Genomic DNA, 21505 nt, shown 5'->3' on the forward strand with positions numbered 1-21505 from the left:
TGGAGGTGTGGTGCCCTATGACCTACTCGCCGCTGCACTGCGCGTGCGCGCGCCGAGCGGCGCGAGGTCTGAGGGGGAATGTCGCAGCGGCTGGTGGCGACGGCCAGCAGCAGGGCGGTGGCGGGGCCGCTCGCCTTGCTGTGGCGGTGCGGTCTTGGCCCACGAGGGGGCAGGACGTTCGGGGCAGGCGTGAGGGCGCTCGGAACCGCTCAGCAGGTGAGCGGGGAGGCGCAGCCCACCGGTTCCGGGCGGCGGGGGCGGTGGTCGCTCTCGACGCCGCGGTGACGCCATCCACATGCGCCGCCGGCGCGGGGAGCGGGTGAGGGAACCAGATACGCGAACCCGAGCCCCAAAAGCGGAAGCGGGTCGGCGGCAGCCACAGCTCCGGCCAGCTGGCTGGCCCCGGGGCTCCAGCCCTTCCCAGCGGCTGAGGCGGCTGCCGCTGGCCCCAACAGGACTCCGTCTGCTTTCCTTCCTGTGGCCTCTTATGCCCTTTTCTTTGAAAGTTCCCTCAGCCTCTGCCCTGCCCACTGCCCCTGCACACTTGTTCCCCGCTCCCAAGAGCCGCGTTGAGCGAATTGCGTTCAAGCCTTGTTCCGCTGTGAGCCTACCTTGTTTTCTCGGACTCTGGCTCCGGCTGCGAGGTGGTTTCCTCTTGGGCTCAGCGGTGATACCACTTCTGCTCAGTATCACAGGGTTGTTCTCCGTCATGATACAGTTTTGTAAAGTGTTACGTGTTTTTTATTCAGACAACATTCGTCGAGCCCAGTTCTACACTGTAATCATAGCTAACGTTGTTTGAGGGGTTTTATGCTGAGGGCTTTACAGGGAATGTCTCATTTAAGTCTTATCCCCGTCCGGCAGGTAGGCGCTGCCCGAAACCCTGTTTTATAGGAGAGGAGACGCTAGAGCATAGCTAGTCAGTGTCTCCGCTTTTAGATACTTCTGTATTGTACGCCTTCCTCTGGGTTAGATTCTCTGAAGTAGACCATATTTTAAGGTTTATTTTTGTATTGAGCATCCCAGGGGGACAGTGATCACGTTGATATCTTTTGTGGCGGACTAATGTGGAGCCTCTGGATTCTGGTCAGAGAAAGCTGTCTTGATTTCAGACACTATTGAAAGGGGAAGAAGGGGGCCTATGCATGCGTTTTCTGTCCTGTTTCCAGGAGTGAACTTTTCCTTCTTACCTCTTCATTTTGGGGACGGTGCACTGTCAGTTTGATTGTTTTTGGCAATATCAGTGAAAGGAGAGCCTTTCATCTGTGGCCACGTGGCAACTCAGCATTGCAGGGGACTGTTCAAGTTGTTAGCTGGATGGAATGCAGTGATTGAGGGGTGCAACACAGCTGTGTCATGAGGCTCTGAATTCCATGGAGCTCAGTGGTTTTAGTTAGGGAGGGAGGAAGTTGGATGATCTTTGAGTACCTTCCCAGACAAAGCTGTTCTGCTGTGGAGTCTATTAGCCACGGCATCTCATCTGGAACAGATGTGAGCTCTCCTTCGAGGGACTTGAAGGCTTAGACCTGGTGTGGGAAGGCTGGAGATGAAGCCGCAGTTTGCCTTTTGGTTAAAAGAAGTGTGGGAGCAGTCAGTACTCCTCAAGGGGAAGCTTATGTTTTGGATGCTTCTTGCAGTTACGTTTTCATTGACTGAGCTTCCTACATTGTCCGTTCCACTCCAGAAGGAGAACCAGACAATAACGTGTAGGTAGCGTATTAGGAGGTATGAAGGAGAAGGAAACAAAACAGAGGGAGTAGACAGTGAAGAGAAGGGTGGAGGAGGATGAGTGCCACGCTATGAGAGGCGGGGTAATCGACTCCTGAAGGATGTGAGGCTTGAGCAGGAACTGCCATCAGATTTGCAAGTGCCTGCTGGGGCTGCACCTGTATGCATCTGAGACACAGGCTGGAGTCACCTGATTCGTGACCTGACAAAGGACAGTGACACTTTGCCTGTTACGGGAAGACTACTGTGCACAGCTTCACATGCTGGCTTTGCATATCCAGACACCAAGAATGGGTGGTAGATCCCTGTCTTTGAGAGCTGTATCTGACCTACTGTGGTCCCCTAAGCAAATCAAAACACTAAGTCATGAAATAAAGGAGTGGGATGTTTCTCAAGTTTTGAAGGCCTGAAGATCATACTTTGTCTTTCTAGGGCTGGAGACCTCCTAACACCTCTAGGAGCCCCAGCTCCCTCTCTGGGGAGGTGCTGGGGAAACCCTGGGGGCTGGGCGCCAGAGCACTCATCACATACCACTGGCTCCCAGTCACCTTACCTCAGGCCCTCACCTCCCTCTCCTCACTTCTGCATTTTCCACCCCACATGGGAGGGCCTTGGGGAGCAGAGGGGCCCAGGACCATCTTCTGTGAGGCTTTGTCTAGGCCTCCCCTTACGGTGACAACCTGTGTGACATTACGTTCTGGTCCCCTTGTGTGTGGTGACTCGCTGTGTGTGGGGAGGGGACATTCATGGAGCAAAGGCTCCAGGAGCCTCATCACCATTACTGCTGTGTCTCCTTCCTGAGCCCCTTGTTTACAGTTTTCCTGGATTTCAATAACATTCTCATGGCTTACCTGACTTTTTAGTGCTGTGTGGCCTCTGATAAGGATGTGTGAATGATTGGGCTTATCAGCAAATTAATAATTACTAAGAAATGGAGTTTGCACTGGGGAATAACCTGCCACCTTAAAAGACAACACAGCTGAAATAACACAAGAGTCATCATGTATGGATCCAATTTCATTATAATAAAATATTGGGAACAATCCAAATCTTTGGTTGGGGTTTTTTTGTTTGTTTGTTTTAACCATTTATGGACCTTTTTAAAAAAGAATTTTATTTTTAATTTGAGGATAATAGCTTTACAATAATGTGTTGGTTTCTGCCCTGCATCAACATTTAAAACTTTTTTTTTAAAGTATTTATTTATATTGGCTTTGCTGGGTCTTCGTGGCTGCGTCGGGGGCTACTCTCTAGTTGTGGTGCAAGGGCGTCTCATTGCAGTGGCTTCTCTTGTTTCAGAGCATGGGCTCTAGAGCAGGGTCTCAGCAGCTGTCCACAGGCTTATTTGCCCTTTGGCATGTGGAATCTTTCCGGACCAGGGATCGAACCTGTGTCCCCTGCATTGGCAGGTGGACTCTTAACCAGGGGACCACCAGGCAAGTCCTGGTTGAGGTATTTTGGCTGCAGTTAATACTAAGTGACTGTGCTTAGAGCTGTTTTTTTACTGTGGTGGCTTCTGTTGTACTCGTTTTTCCTATAATGGCTTTTGACCTATGATAGTGAGAAACCAGAATTGTCTTTCATCCTGTCTTTAACTGATGTTAAGTATTGTTAGTAGCTTATGGTAATAAAAACTGTCATTTTCCTTTTTGAGAACTCAAGAAAATACAGGGTTTCTCAGGTGGTGCTGCCTTTCAGTACAGGAGACATAAGAGATGTGGGTTCAATCCCTGGGTCAGGAAGATCCCTTAGAGAAGGGAACAGCAACCCACTCCAGTATTCTTGCTTGGAGAATCCCATGGACAGAGGAGCTTGGTGGGCTACAGTTCATAGGGTCATAAAGAATCAGACACAACTGGAGCAAGTTAGCAGGCAGAAAATGTTTGCTTTCCTGACAAAACCACTGACCTGTGGCTGATCAAAGATAAATCGTAATACCCTTTGGTTTTTAAATTTCACATGATTTTAATGTTTGTTTTTAAGGGTTATTAATATTTGTTTTAATAGCTTCAGTGACAAAAATTGCCTCAGGCAGGAAGTGATTACTTAGCCGTTTTTTTTGATAGCTGTAGCTATAAAAATTCTTCATGTATTTCTGCACTGAATGTAGTTTCTGTTTCTCCTGTTTGAATCATATTTGTTTTTAAAGATTTTTTTTTTGATGTGGACTGTTTTTAAAGTCTTTTTTGAATTTGTTACAATATTGCTTCTGTAGTTTATATTTTGTGTTTTTTGGCCACAAATCTTAGCTCCCCAACCAGGGATTGAATTCACACTCCCTGTATCGGAAGGCAAAGTCTGAACACCTGGACCATCAGGGAAGTCACATTGAATCATATTTTTAATGAGATAAAGCAGGTAAAGGCTTCAGGTTTATGCCTCCACTCGAATCCTGGTCCTTTCCAACCTGGAACTGCCACTGTGAGAAGATGCTGCATCAGAATTTGTGGAAACTAATTCTGTCTCCTGTTTCAGTGTCTCCAGGGAATCCGCTTTCAGCAGTCGGCTCTGCAGATAAGACTGGCGTCAGTTTCCCATTGGCTGTGTTCAAAACCACCCAAAGGTACGTGTCTTTCTCCTGCCATCGTTAGCAGCATGAGGTCACAGGACCTGAGTGTGGCTTCCTTGGTGCCTTGTGTTTGTGGGGAGCAGGGACAGTGTGCATGACGGCCCAGGAGAACCAGGCCGCCCCTCTTCTAGCTTATATATGTATTGAGTCACACCTAGCTCCTCTCCCATTTCTGGGTCACCTGCCCTATGTCTTTGCAGTGTTAATATATCAGTGAAGGTGGCAAAAGAGAGAAGGTGTTCCGGAAGGAAGTGGTGGGTGAATCTTTGGGGATGCCTGGGAGCAAGGCTTTGTTTCTGCACATCTGAGGGTTAAGCTGAGTCTCATGTTTGGAAAGCAGGACAGGGACCTCATGTCTATTACAGTTAGTTTGGAGCACATGTGCCCTTTGAGCGCAGGCTGTGGGCTGTGCAGTGGGTCTCAGAGACCCTGTGTGGGGAGGCTTGCAGAGTTCGGACTTGGAGGTGCGTGTCGATTGCACCAGGCTGAAGCCAGGAAGAAAATCGGCTTCTCCCTTACTCCTTTCCTGTTGGACAGTCTGGCTGCTTGTGTGAGTGTGGTGCGTGCTTTTAAAGTGCCAGAATCTCATCATTTTCCCTATGGGTTTGAGAAATTCTTTAAGAGGAGAAGAAACACAGAATTAGAAATGCAACAGCTCATAAAACAGCTCGTAAAAGGAACAATTTGACCAATCAGACTATCAAAGTTTTACATTTGAGAATTTTTAATTTTTTTAAACTTTTGTTTTTGGTCATGCCACAAGCATATGGGGTCTGGGTTCCCCAACCAGGGATGGAACCTGGGCTTCCTGATGTGGAAGTACAAGATCCTAGCCACTGGACCACCAAGGCAGTCCCACATTTGAGAATTTTTGAAGCATTCATTAATTTTGGGTTAATCGTGGGAGGTGGTGAGCAGGTGGGCCCGTGTGCAGGTAGTCTCAGCACTTCCTTCCCTTCACTGGTTTGTGGACATGGCCTCACTACCTCCCTTTGTCTTCGGGCCTCTGCACCTGCATAGCTTGTGTGGATCCGAAGCCTTGACAAACCTATCTTTGATCATAAGTTTGGTGACGTGGGGGGTGTGCAGTGGTGTCTTCCTGCTTGGGGAGCCTGGAGCATCGTGAGAGAAGAGGTGCTCAGAGCTCACTGGGAGGTGATTCGCTGTGTTTTGTCCTTCACGTTTATGCGGATCTTCGCTCTACCCCGTCCTGAGTTTGGTCTTTCCTGGGGTCTTCTGGCCTTCCGGGCTTTGAGTTTTGGTTGTTGCTGTGGTGCCTGTATGTCAGGGGCTGCTCTGGCCCCGTTTCTCCGGGAACTCATGTGATGTCGTGCTCAGGCCCTGTGTCTGCTGCTGTTGACTGACACAGAAGTGATTTTTGTCTCACGCCTCTGTCTTCCCACCTTTTCTTTTCTCAGGGGAATGATTTTTTTTTCTGTTTTGGGTTATTTTCCTAAGTTCTTATGGGAAAACACATTCCTGTGTGTTCTGTACTCTCAACTCTTTCCTTCTGGTTTTGCACCAGAGTAACAATCTTGTGTTATTTCCCCTTGTCATTCTGTGTATGCTGAAATGCCTTCTGGATGTTTTAATGGGAGGAATAGTTGATTGAGTTGCCTATGCCCAGCTTTGCAGGATGGTTCAGGCCACCTGACTGTTAGCTTGTACTTGGAGGTAGTGGGAGCTTTAGACCACAGATGGGTGTGTCCTGAGTGAGACCCATCCCCCCAGTACATTCTTGGCACCTGATGGAAGGGTGGGGGGGCTCCAGGAGTGTTTCTGGGGGTGCCCTGGTGTGGTTTGAGCTGTTACTACTTTACATGCACATGTTAAGAAAGAGGCTTGGGGACTGGGTTCAGTCATCTAGCCTGTGCGTTGCAAATGTTCTGAGGGGTGGTGACGTGAGTGCCAGCCTAAGGAGTTCTCTGGCTGTCCCGAGACTAGGACTTCATGCTTTCAGTGCCAAGGGCCCAGGTTTGGAGAGCTAAGATCCTGAAAGCCATGAGGCTCAGCAAGAAAAAAGCAAACCAAAAGGTAATGCCTCCTAGATCTCACCTGGCACACACACAGTCACTCTGATTTCAGAAAGCGCAAAAAACTGTTATAAATTTCCCTTCTTGTCTGAAACTGTCTGGGATTGGTATAGGCTTGCAGTCTCTACTACCCTGGCCCCTGCCCTGATCCCAGGAGGGCACTGCAGGTTTTCCTCTCAGCTTGAGAAGCTCTGCCCCTTGCCACATGCAGCACTTCCCTTACGCTCCCTGTTTATCTCAAGGCAGCGTGTTGGGGAAGTTGTGTTTTGGAAGCGTTCTTCTCTTCTCTGAATCCTCTTTCTCTGGGCAGTTCGGTGTGACCATTCCTTGAGGTCAGAGTTTGTTTTCTCTTAGGAACTAGTGAACCAAAGGATACTGGTCCTGGAGCGGACAGAGGGAAGAGAGGAGGAAAGCGGGATGACTTTGCCTGGTGGAAACGAATGCAGAAGGTTCGTGTGTGTCCGTAAGGGCCAATTCCAGACGGCCTGTCACTTTTCTGAGAAAGTAATCACTGAGGGCTTGGGCTTTGTACAAACTAATTCAAAGATTCTAAGCAGTGGATTTAATTTCTAAAACTAAGATCTCCATTGGAGTTTTTAAAGACCCAGTGAAGTGATGGTCTCAGGAAGGCCAGCTGCTTTTCCCGAGTGCACTGGGAGCTGCCGTGGCCTTACCGGCAGATGCTGCGCCCATGGAGGCCAGTGGCAGGGGGGGGTTCAGGTGGAGGGCTTGGCGACTTCTCCCTTGTCTGTGAAAGGACATTTTTGTGAGAGAGCCGCTCTCTTTCAGTGTAACCCATGTTGTGTTCTCTCCCTGCAGGGGAAGGTGCCCTGGGATGACAAGGATCTCCGCAGTCTGGCCATGCTGGGGGCAGGTGTCGCTGCAGGATTTCTCTACTTCTATTTCCGAGATCCTGGGAAGGAAATCACTTGGAAGCACTTTGTGCAGTATTACCTGGCGAGAGGTCTGGTGAGGGGATTTGCACGCTGCCGGCCTTGGAAGGAGATGGCCTGTTGGCCTCGGGGTGCACACGTGACTACCCTGCTGCACCCCCACACCTGCCCGCTCCCTGAGACACTCACTCATTGTGTGTTAGCTCTGGCTTCTCATTTCACTTGGTTCTGTTTGTGAATCTTGACACTGTAGTCGTGACTCTGACTCAGAGCCTTTCTCCTTGAGGGCACCCCTGACGCACTGTTAGGCCCTGGACGGTAGGGGCCAGCACTGGGCTCCGAGTCACACCAGTGGAGTCCTCCGTCCTCCTCACACTCAGGCTTGAGCGTACACCTTCACAAACACAGTGGCCTTGCTCCTCGTTGCATGAACAGCGCACTGTTAAGGCTGGGCCTTCCTGCTGTGTGGTGACATCTGCAGGGGGTTCTCCTTTGCCCTGGGGTCTGTCCACATTCTGTCCTCAGGGAGGCCCGTGGTGATGGTCTCTACACGGTGGGGGAAGGGCTGCTGCAGCCCCCTCTGCTGAGGATTGCCCCCAGCAGGTGTGGCCTGAGGGGTAGGGGGAGACAGGTGTCCTGCTGTGCTTGCAGTCTGGACTGGTTCCAGATGTTCCTCGAGGTCTTACGTGGCTGGCAGTGACATGCTTGTTCTGGAGCATAGCACAGCCCGGAGCACAGAAGGGTGACATGTCCATCCCCCGACTCAAGCCCACCTAATGCAGCCCTGGCCAAACCTGTGTTGCCTGATTGGGAGCTGATGCTCGCCTGGCCTAGCTAGACAAGGACCAGATCCCCTCACATAGGGGGACTTCCACATCAGCTGGGAGAGTCTAGCACCTGAACCTGAGGGTTGCGTCTTGTTCCAGCCCCTCTGAGCTGTTTGAAGAGGTCCCCTGATAAACCTCAGGATGTCGCGGAAATAAGTGATCTTATGTGCAGAGGTTCCTGGCCTGGACCGGTTGTTCTTTTGTGAAAGGCTTGTTTAGGAACAAAAAACTATAACAAAACCTCAGTGGTGGACTTCGTTTCATTCAGTTCTTTACTTATGGCCGCATGGTGGGGCACACGGGATCCAGTTCCGCGCCCAGGGATGGAACCCGCCCCCTGCGCTAGCGGCTCGCAGTCTCAACCACCGCACCGCTAGGGAAGCCCCTGCAGTCTTTGTTTCAAGCAGCGCTGTTGTTTTTCCTGGTCACAAACGTACCATGGAGTAAAAGTATAAGCAGGAAGTCACCGTATGTGCCCGCCCAGGGCCTTTTTCTGTGACCCTGTTGGCCACAGTCTGAAGGCAAGGCTGCTCACCCTTCTGTGCCCTCTGTCCCGTTGCACACTGGCAGTGAGCACTGCGGTGGGGAGGCATGAGGGGTCAGCTGGCAGGAGTCTCGCAGGGCCAGGAGGACATGCCGCGCCCTTGTCTCATGAACCTGAGAGCTGATGGGCCTGGCTGGCTGGGGCTCTGCATGTTGGTGGAAGAGAAACCAAAGGGGCAGTCGCCCGGAGTCCTGTCTGCCATGGTTTCTGGAGTCGTGTTGGGTGGCGGTGAAGTTCCACACTCAGGATCGTGTCCTCACTGGAATCCTGAGTGTTCCCGTGTTTTCCAGAAGGAGCTGAGTCGTGGTTAATGAGGTGGTGACAGCAGGTGGTGTCTGAAGCTCCCCAGAGGGAGTGTGGCTTCCAGGCGGTGGGCTGTAACCGGATGGACTGAGTGTTACGCACGAGTGTCAGTACAAGACTTTCATTTGTGTTCCTTTTGGAGTTTTTTTGTTTTTGGAGTTTTTTGTTTTGTTTTTTTGGCCATGCTGCACATTTTGTGGGGTCTCAGCTTCCCAACTCAACCAGGGATTGAACTGGAGCCTAAAACTTATTTTAGGATCCTAACCACCAGGGAACTCCCCTCCTTTTAGAGTTTTAAGCCAGTTTGAAGGCTTAGTGCTCAGATGTGCCACATTTTAATTGATCTTCTTGAATCGGTTCCTGTTTATTGCCATAGTCCCAGGCTAGAATTGTCCATGTTGGTAGGAAGACAGAGCCAAAACTGTCCTGCAGAGTGTGATCTGCCCTGGGACAGGTGCCACCTGTGCATGTGGGGCTTGACTGAGACCGAGGCGCAGGGTGCTGTGCTGGTCCTGACTGGCTGTCTGTCTTCTAGGTGGATCGGCTGGAAGTGGTGAATAAACAGTTCGTGCGTGTTATTCCTGCCCCTGGGACATCACTCGAGGTGAGGGCTGGGGTCAAGGCCAGTGTTCCACGTGGAGGCTTCGGTGTCAGTGTAAGGTGTAGTTTTCTGGGATTTCCCTGGTGGTCAAGTGGTTAGTACCAGGTGCCCTCACGGCCAAGGCCTCTGGTCCAGGAACTAAGATCCCACAAGCTTTGTGACCTGAAAAAGAATACATTGATAGTTTTCTGTTTTATTGGAGAAGTGCTTCTCCTGGCTTCATTTTCCAGCACCCACCTGTGCTCATGTACCTGTAGAGAAGAGTCTTCCATGTAGCACAGGACTCTCCTGAAGCTGTAGCTATGCTTCAGTTTTGCCCAGTACCATGGACAGTCACCAGCTGAGATCTGAGAGGGGAGACTAAAATGACAGAAAGGGGACAGAGGCAGACTCAGCCATCGATAGACATTTATACTTTGACCTCAAACCCAAGCCTGTGGTTTGGGGCCAGGACAGGAGGTCCATCAGAGCTGCTCAGGACTTTGCTGTGGGAGAAGCTGGGGAGCGGGTGGTGGCCATGGGGGGCAGCCCCCTACAGCGCTTGGCACCTCGGTTTCTGCAGAAGTATGCGTGGTTCAGCATTGGCAGTGTGGACACCTTCGAGCGCAACCTGGAGACCGCCCAATGGGAGCTAGGCATTGAGCCCCCCAATCAGACAGCCGTGGTCTACACCACCGAGAGCGATGGGTGAGCGGGTGTGGTCGGGCCCTGGTGCTGGACACGCAGTGCTTCCTGCTGAACTTGTTCAGGCATGTTGTAGCTGTCTTCTGTAGTCAGTGTCTGTGGTAAAGACAAGTTTGTTAGCTGTGTTTTTACTGGGGAAAGAATTTGTGGGGAAATGTTTAGCTTGGTAGCCTGAGGGCTGTGGTGCGGCAGCAGGGCAGAACTAGCTGGAAGGAGGCCGTGCTGGGTCAGGGGGTTTCTGGAGACAGCCCACGGCTACCCTGCCCTGCCCTGCCCACAGGGGCAGTCAGGCAGACAGATGATCGTGGACAGGATCCTTTACAGTGGGTGAGGCCATGTGTCCAGACGGCCAGTGCTTGCTTTTGTGTAGCAGAGCCAGGTCCGCTGTTCACGGCCTGTCTCTCAAGGGAATGTGACGGATGGTTTTCTTGGCCTTTCTAGGACTTTCTTGCGAAGCCTGGTGCCCACCCTTCTCCTGATTGGCATCTTCCTCTATGCCATGAGGAGGGGTCCGATGGGGGCTGGGCGTGGTGGGCGAGGAGGGGGCCTCTTCGGCATTGGTGAGACAATAGCCAAGATCATCAAGGATGACATCGGCGTGCGGTTTGCAGACGTGGCTGGTTGCGAAGAAGCCAAGCTGGAGATCATGGAGTTTGTGAATTTCCTGAAGAACCCCAAACAGTACCAGGACCTTGGGGCCAAAATTCCAAAGGTACTGACTTGAGAGAGCACACGGTGGTGCTTGAGCCAGAACCAAGCAGCCTCTGGTAATGATTCTATGTTTTATTAATCACATCGAGAAGTGGAAATAGCATTCGCAGAGTCGAACGAATCCTCTTATCTGGTAACAGCGTAAGCAGTGCACACCCACCTGTGTTTATTTCACCTGCTAGCACAGATGCCCATGCTTTGTTTAGAAAACAGGCCTTCCTTTGAGGGTGACACCCGCGATTAGATTCTCTGTTCAGTACCCTGCACAAAGCACTACAGTTTTTTTTTTTTTTTTTAATGGAAAGTTTGCATTTTTTTGTTTAAAGTTGTTTTAGGGTGTACTGGGTCTTCATTGCCGTGTGCAGGCTTTCTCTAGTTGCAGCGAGTGGGGGCCGCGCTCTAGTTCTGGTGCAAGGGCCGCTCACGGCGGTGGCTTCTTCTGTGCTCTAGGGTGCGCGAGCGTCGGTAGTTGTGGCGCATGGGCTTACTTGCTCCTTGGCTTGTGGGATCTTCCCTGAGCAGGGATCGAGCCTTCGTTGCCTGCTTTGGCACGCAGCTGCTTTACCACCGTGCCACCAGGAAAGCCTTTGTCGGTAGTTTTGTTTCTCTAAATTGAACTGAGAACTTCAAAGCAGTTCTAAGTACAGAATCATATATTTTTATCCCATTTTCTTACTATTTCAGTTTTTTGTCCGTTCAGTTTGACAGCATTTTTTTCTTTAATAATTTGCCTTGATTGATTTATTATATTAACAGTTTCAGCTTCGTTTTTGATGAAAGGACTTTCTATTCTGTTATTTATTGTTAAAGGGTATAATTAAAGCAAGTGCAGGGAATTCTCTAATCCAGAGGTTAGGACACCACACTTTCATGGCTGGGGCCCAGGTACAGTTCCTGGTTGGGGAACTGAGATCCTACAAGCTGTGTGCCATAGCCAGAAAACCCAAGAAAACAAAGAACCAACAAGTATGAACTGCCGTGAACGGGTCTGGGGTCAGCTGCCTGTCAGATAACCCATGGCCCAGCAGTGGGACAGGTGTGCAGCGTGGACGTGGGTCGAGGCTCTGCACACAGGAAGTGACACTGTGGAGATTGTGGCCGCTGGCTTTCCCTGCAGGTGGCTCTGGGTGTCATGGATGTTCGGGGGCCCCAGCAGTAGCTGAACCCCTTCCCAGAAAGGTCTGCATCTCACATGGAAGAGGCTCACAGACCACGCCCTCCCCCGCCCAAGGCGTCTCGGCTCTAGATCAGGCTGCGAGCTCTCTAGGGTGGAGACTCAGTGCGTGACCTTCCTGGTAACCCTGTGTGCTTCCCTGAGACTGTCCTGGACAGCAGAGAACGTGACTGGCCTCTGGAGATTAGGCGGCAGGAGGCCTGTGCTTCTCTTTGACCACCTGGTAAGGTTGGCTGGGAAACTGGGCTGTGGTGGGCCCAGGGGTCCCCTGGTCCCATGGCCCACTGCCTTGTGGAGACCCTTTGTGAGTCCATATCCATGTTTATGGGGACCTGGGGCCCTGGCGCCTTGTGAGTTTGTTTTGAGGCTCCCTCATCCTTACCTCTATATATTTTGTTTTTATTTTTACAGACTTAGAAAAAACAACTTTTTTGTTTCTTTTGAAATAAGTAGATGTTGGCAATGGCACCCCACTCCAGTACTCTTGCCTGGAAAATCCCATGGACGGAGGAGCCTGGTAGGCTGCAGTCCATGGGGTCGCTAGAGTCAGACACGACTGAGCGACTTCCCTTTCACTTTTCACTTTAATGCATTGGAGAAGGAAATGGCAACCCACTCCAGTGTTCTTGCCTGGATAATCCCAGGGACGGGGGAGCCTGGTGGGCTGCCATCTATGGGGTCGCACAGAGTCGGACACGACTGAAGCGACTTAGCAGCAGCAGCAGCAACCCATACTGTCAACTAGAAATGAAGTAGTGTGAGCCCCCCCCTCCCCTTTAAGTCCCTCCTCATGAAAGGAATACCTAGGTGTGTTACTGGGTGCAAATTTCAGCCTTGAGTCAGCCTAGAACAAGGCAGGTTGTGGACAGAACCACACACAGGTGCCGCTGTCAGACCTGCTGGACAGAATCATGGGAGCGAGTGTGGGGAGGGCCTCTTGCTCTTCCTGGTGTGAGTTGGCGTGTTTCATAGAGCAATTTGCTAGTAACTGTTAAAGTAAACATTGGACCGTGAGATCCATTGAGTCCTGCCCTGGGAGCGTCACTTGAAGAAATAACCTGCTCGGTTGGGCTGGGGCTTTGGGGGGTTTCCTCCACCTGCAGCATTTGAACTTTTCATGGTGAATGCGCGTTCGTTTTACAAGCAGGAAGTTTCAAACGGAAGGCACACCTTAGCCGAAAGCGTGGAGTGGGCCAAGGAGTCAGTGGAACGAGACTCTCCTTGGCCCCGTCTCTCCCCTTTCAGAACCAGGTGTCGTCTTTCTGTTTCAGGGAGCCCTGCTCACAGGTCCTCCCGGTACTGGCAAGACGCTTCTCGCCAAGGCAACCGCAGGGGAGGCTGGTGTGCCCTTCATCACCGTGAATGGGTCTGAGTTCCTGGAGATGTTTGTTGGTGTTGGCCCAGCTCGGGTAGGTAGAGGCACCCTTGTCCTTGCCCTGGCCTTCAGGTGGGACCCTGGGGACGGGCACAGGGCACAGCACGGATGTAAAGATGACCTGGCAAGCAGACAGAGCAGCCGAGGTGGGAGTCAAGCCCCAGAGGTGGGCCTCAGCCCAGGGAACTTAGTCCTGTCCTGGCGCCAGTGACAGAGCAAAACTGTGTGTGGACCCCTGTTTCAGGTTCGTGACATGTTTGCACTGGCCCGGAAAAACGCTCCCTGTATCTTGTTTGTGGACGAGATTGATGCAATTGGCCAGAAGCGTGGCCGCGGGCACTTTGGAGGCCAGAGCGAGCAGGAGAACACCCTGAACCAGCTGCTTGTGGAGATGGACGGTGAGCGGGCTTGCTCTCTGGGCAGAGCTCCCCGGGCGAGACTCCCGCTCACTCAGTCTGAGGAAGGCTGTCCTCAGGCCCCACAGTGCAGGGAGCTCCCTCCGAGCTCAGTGGCTGGATGAGGGCTGACGCCCAGGCTGCGTCCTCGTCACCTCTGTCCTGCTGCCTCCTGCTCGAGAACCCTCTCTCCACCTCGGGACTCCTGTTCAGGCAGGGTCTGGTCCCGGTGACAGCCGCGGGCCTGCTGCTGCCTCTTGGGGAAGGTCCGGTCTGGGGTGATAGCCGTGGGCCTGCTGCAGCCTTCTCGGTGAGGGTCTGGGCGTTTGTGCCAGGTTCGAATTTGGAGAAGCTTTGAGCCTTTGGCAGGTCCTGTGCTCACTTGGCTTTGTAGCTGAGTCAGGGTACCCAATGTGACCCCAGGTTGGTCACTTGCTGGGAGGAATCCATGGGTCCTTGGATTCATAATCATGGTTGACTGCCAGGCCAGGACATGGGAGAATCATGGGGAGCAGGTGCCTGGGCCGGGAAGGCGGCCACAGCCTCCAGAGCGCTCTGCCCACTGAGTCTGGGTCGCAGCTTCTTCCTGGCAGCCAGTTGGGTGACACTCAGGAGTGTCATTGACTAGGACAGGGTTTCCCCTGGGGCTGGTCACATGGCAGTCTTTAACCAGCGTGGGTCACAACCCCAGCCTCCCAGGAGGAAATATCATCTACTCAGATGACTGAGGCACGCGGGGCCCCTCCCTGAATCCCAGGTCCTGGGGTGGCCGAGGGCCCCAGCAGACCTTTCTGAGGATGAGTGCTGGTGAGTCAGGCCCTCACCCTGCTGGGTACCCCCATCCTCTCCCCACTGCATCTCCCCTGCTCTCGCCCAGCCTGGCTCCCTGGGCCCAGCAAGCCATCCAGGACCTGGGTGGAGGGGTCTGCGTGGCTCCTGCAGCTCACTGTGTGGTGTGAGAGGTTGGCAGGGATCCGTACCAAATTAAGATAGGAGTTTACACCCTGAGATTGGGCCATGGGCCTCCTAGTTGGCTGAGGAAGGTTGGGTTACAGCCAGAGCCACCGTTTCCTGCCTGTGACAGCTCCCTGGGTGGGCAGTGGTCCCGGAAAGTGGGGGCCAGGTGTGCAGGGGAGAGGAGATAGCTGCTGGCCAGGCCCTGCCTGGGCTCACCTCCTTCTCTTGTGTCCAGGATTCAACTCTACCACGAACGTTGTCGTGTTGGCCGGAACCAACCGCCCTGACGTCCTTGACCCAGCTCTGATGCGGCCGGGCCGCTTCGACCGTCAGATTTACATTGGTGAGTGTGCTGCGGGTTGAAAGTTTGGTTCGATCATTAGCTATGTATTTGGAGGAGGTTTTGAGGTGCCCTAAAGCAGCTAACCCCACTTGTGAAACAGTGGAGGTGCAGGACTGGGCCCCACTTCAGGATGAACAGGTGTGGCTGGGATGCGGAAAAGGTCATAGCAGCCCATGCAGCTGAGAGTGAGGTGACAGTGTTGGGTCCTTCAGCTTTTCTTTTTTGTGCACTGTTTACGAGAGAAGCATTCACCCTGGCCTTTCCCACTTGTGAGCAGGTCCTAGAAATTTAGGACCTCATTCCTGCCCTGGTCCCCCGCTGCCAGAGCAGCCATCCTGGGGATTGAGTTGTGCAGACTAGAGGCCCCACAGTGAGGAAGGGAGAGCTGAATGGATGTGACCTGTGGGTCGTTTCTGCCACCGGGAGCTCTGGCCCTGGTCGGGTAGTCGAGTGTGCAGTGCAGACAAGCAGGAGAGGGTCCTTCTGGCCCTGGTGAAGCGGCTGAAGGTGACCCTGCCCTGGCCACCTGTGCCTTTCTCTCTCTCAGGGCCCCCGGACATCAAAGGCAGGTCGTCTATCTTCAGGGTCCACCTGCATCCACTCAAGTTGGACGAGAGCCTCAGCAAGGATGCCCTGGCAAGGAAGCTTGCGGCCCTCACTCCAGGCTTCACAGGTGAGTGATGGAGGCCGGGCGGCTGCCCTGGGGCTGGCCGCATCATCAGCAGGTGGTGTCTGGTTGTGCCATTTGGTCCTGAAACTGCGCCCTTGTCTTTAGGACTTTGAATCTGGTGGGCACACCCGAGGCCCCAAAACTGGCTTTTGTCGGCTTTCACTGTGCCCCCACCCACCCTCCCACCGCCCCGGGAACGTAATGTGGTGATGATGGGGATAAGGCCCCATCCTCTTGGTATGCTGCTTAGGGAAGAAGTCCTGGTCCACCCTTGCCACATTGTGTAAGAGATCTGAGTCTGCACATCCAGGAAGTGGGATAAAGTACGAGACGCCCACACTGAGACTGCATCATCCGTGTTGGTTAAGACCAGCAAGACCACAGGGTAGCAGCTGACTTCTTTTGGAAATGGAGCCCAGGAGGTAGTGGGTCAGGCAGAACTATTCTTCCATAGTAAAGGAGAAATTAAGGCATCCCGTATAAAGGACAGGTGTATAAAACCATAATCACATATCTGTGTTAATGGGCACACAGTGTAGAAAGATGTAACCTGTGAAGGTGAGATGGGCTGCGTAGGAGCAGAACCTTTGTACATTGTGAAGCTGGAGCCTCAGCTTCACATGGAGCTGCCAGGGGATAGAAGAGCCACACAGCCTGTAAGAACAAAGTGGCAGACACTTCCCCAATGTGGAGCTTCTGAGGGCGGGCGTGGACCATCAGGATAAAAGTGAGAGGCCAGGTGTGTGCCTGTGCGTCTCGGTCAGTTGTTTTGTCAAGGGTGCGAAGACCATCCAGTGCAGAAAGAATAGTCTGTTTGACCAGGTATTCACAAGCAAAAGGATGAAACTGGACGTTAGACCACATGTAGCAGTCAACTCGGAGTGGATAAGAGACCTGAGCAGTGGGGCAAGAACTGTAAAAGGTCTTAAAATCTTGGATTGGGCAATGGTTTCTTAAAGCACAGACTGCAAGTGAGAAAACAAAATAGAATTTTTCAAAACTGAAATCTTTTGTGCATGGAGAGACATTATCGATGTGATGAAAAGAGCCTACAGAAAGGAAGAGAATGTTTGGAAATTATGCACCTGGTAGGGTCTAGAATCCACAATATATACAGAACCCAATTTAAAAATGGGAAGAGGGTTTGAATAGACATTTCTCCAAAGTATATAGATGGCCAGAAACCATGTGAGAAGGTGGTCATGGTATTAGTTATTAGGGAAACGCATATCAAAAGCACAGTTTGACACCACCTCACGCCCACCAGGGTGGCCGTAAAAGATGGAGGGTTGGCAGGGATGTAGGGAGACGAGCACACTCACATGTTGCTGGTGGGAATGTGAAGTAGTGTGGCTGTGGAAGTTGGCCTGGCACTTCTAAAAGTAAGTACAGTTAGCATATGACCCCCAGTTCCACTCCTACATAAGAGAATTGAAAACATTTGTCTGCATAAAGGCTTGCACATGGATGTTCACAGCAGCATTACTCATAATAGCTAAACAGTGGAGACCACCCCAGTGTCCAGCAGCGCGTCACCAGTAGATGTGTGTACTGTGGGCGGAACCTGCAGATAGAGCTGGCCATGTTACATGAGTGACTCGAGCGTCTGTGCAATCTGGTGTCTCCTGTGGCTGCCTCAGGGCAGATGGAACCTTATTCAGCCGTGAAAAGGAATGAAATACCAGGACACGCTCCTGACAGTGGATGAATGGAAAAACACTGTGCCGTGTGAAAGGAGCACACACAAAAGACCATATACTGTGTGGTTGCACTTATATGAGACTTCCGGGATGGGCATGTCTAAAGACGTAGAAGGCAGAGTCATGTTCGGCTAAGCCTGGGTACAGGATCTAGCCCCAGACAGCACCTTCATGATGGGGATGTCTGAGATGAGATGACAGCAGTCGTCACACATCTTGATGAAATTACTGAAAGTCTTTGAAATGTACACATTTTTAAATGGATAGCTTTTATGTTAAATGAATCACATCTCAGGAAATCACTGAGCCAGAAAATTGGCTGAAAGCAGCAGTGACTGACAGAGCAGGTCCTGTTTCCTTCACGCCCTTGACCTGTTTTAGCTCTGGCTCCAGTACTGCAGAGTCCCTGTGACAGCCTGCCCTGGGCCCCTGATGGACGGTTTCTTCTCCGGGTCAGGTGCTGATATTTCTAATGTTTGCAACGAAGCCGCCCTGATCGCCGCCCGCCACCTAAACCCCTCTGTCGGGGAGAAGCACTTTGAGCAGGCCATTGAGAGGGTCATTGGAGGTAAGTTGGGCCACCGTGGGTGAGTTTCCACCCTGGGGCCCCAGGCTCACTTCAGGGTACTCCACCTGGGCAGCTCTCCAGACCCAGATCTGGGACGTGGGACCTGCCAGCAGCTCTCCTGCTCTTCCTGGAGCAACGTTCAGAATCTCAGAGAATTGTAACCTCCAGACCTGGGTCTGGGTGCCCACTGTGCCCTAGAGGACGGCCTGCTGGGTGCTTCCCTGGGAAGTTTGCCGGGGTCCCCAGCGCTCCCAGTGGCCAGCGTACCTAGAGGGGGTGCAGGCTTCAGCCTGAGGGGTCAAGGTCTCGGAGTGCCATCCTGGGGACAGAGGTCAGGGAGGCATCCGTGTGGCCAGCAGCCATCCACGACCCCACCTCACAGCTGTGAGCGCCAGCCCGTCTAGATGGCAGGTAGCCAGAGTTGCTTCGTCTACTTCACTTTGTGTTGCGGTGTGACACATACACAGGCATGTAGTGTCAGGAGCCCAAGGCACTTGCCACGGCTGTTTGGGGCTGTCATGGGTCATGCTGAGCTGAGCTGCCGTGAAACTGACTCACACTAGTTGTCTGTGCCTCTCCGTGCCTTGTTCTCTGCCTGTGACTGGGTGTACAGGGTGTAGAGAACGCTCCTGTCTCCCTGCTTTGGCTTCACTACCAGTTGAGCCACAGAGTAGCTAACACTGCTGCCTAAGAACAGGTCTCCCTGAGCATATGTTGCTTGCACAGGAAGTGGAGTGGGGTGTGGGATATCTGCAGAGCAGAAGGCAGCTTAGCGTCTGGTGTGCAGGGACAGACCCCTGTGGGCCTGAGCAGTGTGTGTGGAGCCGAGAGGCTGCAGGTCTGCTCTGATCAGCCCCCCGAACGCCAGAGTGGGGGCTTGGTTCCCACCTCTTCGCTGGCGTTCCTCCTGTGCCTCTCACCAGGAGTGTGACTTGCAGGCCTTGAGAAGAAGACACAGGTCCTGCAGCCTGGTGAGAAGATGACGGTGGCCTACCATGAGGCTGGCCATGCGGTGGTGGGCTGGTTCCTGGAACACGCAGACCCCCTGCTCAAGGTCAATCCAGGCCCTTACACATCTCCTGTGGGTCCAGGGCCTGCTCCCGCCCCGGGGGCCATGTGTGCACAGTGTGTTGCGGGTGTCAGCCCTTTGGCTTTTGAAGAGATGGAACCATCTACAATGTGTCCTTGAAGGGTGGGTGGGAGGGCAGGGGCGGGGTGCTGGTTCCAGGAGGGGTCTGGATCTAGACACCTGACACCTGGAAGTTCCTGGTTGAACTTACCTCACTGCAAGCTTCTCCCGGAAGGCAGGCCCCTCCACAGCTTCCTAGGGACTGCGGGACAGAGGGTGTTTTTGAGTTCACCCTCAGGGTGACCCCCTGTGTGTGCTGGGGCCTAGGGTCTCCTCTCCTCCCACACTTATGGAGATGGGTGGTGGTCGGGGGCCCTGGGGATGACAGGGCGCCCTGCTGTGTCTGGCAGGTGTCCATCGTCCCCCGGGGCAAGGGGCTTGGCTATGCCCAGTGCCTGCCCAGGGAGCAGTACCTGTACACACGGGAGCAGCTCTTTGACCGCATGTGCGCCATGCTGGGTGGCCGCGTGGCTGAGCAGCTGTTTTTCGGGCGGGTCACCACGGGGGCCCAGGACGACCTGAGGAAGGTCACCCAGAGCGCCTATGCCCAGGTAGAGCAGCAGCCTTGGGGGGTGGGGGGTGGGGGGTGGGGGGCGGGGGGCTCTGCACCGGGCTGATCCCGGCACTCGCCTCCTGCAGATTGTGCAGTTCGGGATGAGTGAGAAGCTGGGCCAGGTGTCCTTCGATCTCCCGCGGCCAGGTGAGGCGCTGGTGGAGAAACCATTCAGCGAGGCCACGGCACAGCTCATAGACGAGGAGGTGCGGCGGCTCATCGGCTCCGCGCATGCGCGCACCCTGGACCTGCTCACTCGCTGCCGCGAGCAGGTAGACAAGGCAAGTTGGCGGCCGGACCCCGGGTGCGTGCGGGTCTCTGCGGGCCGGGCGGCCGGCTGACAGCTGCTGGGTGTGCAGGTGGGCAGGCGGCTGCTGGAGAAGGAGGTGCTGGAGCGGGCCGACATGGTGGAGCTGCTCGGGCCGCGGCCGTTCGCCGAGAAGATCACCTACGAGGAGCTCGTGGAGGGCACGGGCGGCCTGGAGGAGGACACGGCCCTTCCCGAGGGTCTGCAGGGCTGGCGTGGGGGGCCCACTGCAGGAGAGCCCAGCCTAGCGCCTCCGCCTGGAGAGCAGCCTCTGGGACCCCCAGGAAGCAAATTAAAGCACATGTAACCTGAAGCAATGGCACCCCACTCCAGTACTCTTGCCTGGAAAATTCCACGGATGGAGGAGCCTGGTGGGCTGCAGTCCATGGGGTCGCTAAGAGTCGGACACAACCGAGCGACTTCACTTTCACTTTTCACTTTCACACATTGGAGAAGGAAATGGCAAGCCACTCCAGTGTTCTTGCCTGGAGAATCCCAGGGAGGGGGGAGCCTGGTGAGCTGCCGTCTATGGGGTCGCATAGAGTCGGACAGGACTGAAGTGACTCAGCAGCAGCAGCAACCCGCAAACAGCTTTCTTCCAATCAGGGTCCTTGAAGACCATGGGCTTCCTGCTCCCTGAAGGCACCCTTCCACTGAGGGGAGCTGGGACCTGGTCAGTGCAAGTGCCCTCACCTGCCCCAGGGAGAGAAGGCCCGGTTCAGAAGCCCCCACAGGTCGTGAGGTTCAGCAGAAGTGTGTAAGCCTAGAATCTAGGGAATGGCAGTTTGGGTAATGGAAAGCTAGCTGGTCCTCACGGATGGAGCTCAGCACTCCCACAGGCTTGTGGCCGGGGTGGGGGGCGGCTTAGAGGTCTGAACCTGAGAGGAAGGGGTTGCCCTTTTCTCAGGGTGGGGCTTTGTTGCTGGCATGTCTCTGGGAAGCTGTTCCTGGTGGCCTGGTTTTGTTAGAATCCAGAAGGTGACTCTGGGCTACTCCATGGGACAGGACAGCCCCTGGGGGGTGCAGCTAAGCCCTTGGGCTAGGCCGGCAGTTGTCTGGTTGGACCTGGAGCGAGACTAGGGCCCGGTCCCAGGGAGCTGGGGTTAGTGGAAATGGCCCCACAGGTCCCCAGCACACAGCCAGGGGGCTGGAGTCTTCAGAGTCATGATGGTAGCAGCAGTTCCTGCCTTGAGGGGATGGGGGGACAGACATTCTGGGCTGACAGTGAAGGGGTGCCACCCTATGTGCCCCCATTGCCAGCCCAGCTCACACACACGGCCTTGGGGTTGAAATTTTCCACATCGTTTGGTATGTTTGCCTCAAAAATAGAATTTCCAACTTGGGACAAACACTTTCAACTTTGCTCTTTGTAGAACATGTATTGTTGATATTCTTGTCTCTGGGGCTTGCCCTGTATTTGCAGCCTCCACCATTTAGCCTC

At 53.5% G+C, this 21505-nt stretch overlaps 1 protein-coding gene across 3 annotated transcripts; it reads left to right on the forward strand.

Moving 5' to 3' along the window:
* The first annotated feature begins 26 nt into the window (after window positions 1-26).
* On the forward strand, window positions 27-20377 carry LOC102402068 (AFG3-like protein 1). Of its 3 annotated transcripts, none has more exons than XM_025268574.3 (16): window positions 27-216; window positions 4204-4291; window positions 6685-6779; window positions 7150-7200; window positions 9433-9501; window positions 10061-10185; window positions 10624-10894; window positions 13339-13476; window positions 13687-13840; window positions 15030-15137; window positions 15685-15810; window positions 17965-18075; window positions 19014-19129; window positions 19555-19755; window positions 19844-20038; window positions 20117-20377. In XM_025268574.3, the coding sequence occupies exons 1-16, from the start codon at window positions 79-81 to the stop codon at window positions 20369-20371; spliced, it is 2241 nt and encodes a 746-aa protein (XP_025124359.1). In that variant the 5' UTR covers window positions 27-78; the 3' UTR covers window positions 20372-20377. The 3 variants fall into 3 exon arrangements, with proteins under 3 accessions (XP_025124359.1, XP_006062850.1, XP_006062851.1); XM_006062788.3 differs by having other exon boundaries at window positions 28-216; window positions 7150-7299; XM_006062789.3 differs by lacking the exons at window positions 9433-9501; window positions 10061-10185; window positions 10624-10894 and having other exon boundaries at window positions 28-216; window positions 7150-7299.
* Window positions 20378-21505: the final 1128 nt, after the last annotated feature.

Source organism: Bubalus bubalis, chromosome 18 (genome assembly GCF_019923935.1).
Source record: "Bubalus bubalis isolate 160015118507 breed Murrah chromosome 18, NDDB_SH_1, whole genome shotgun sequence".
Classification (NCBI taxonomy): Eukaryota; Metazoa; Chordata; class Mammalia; order Artiodactyla; family Bovidae; genus Bubalus; species Bubalus bubalis.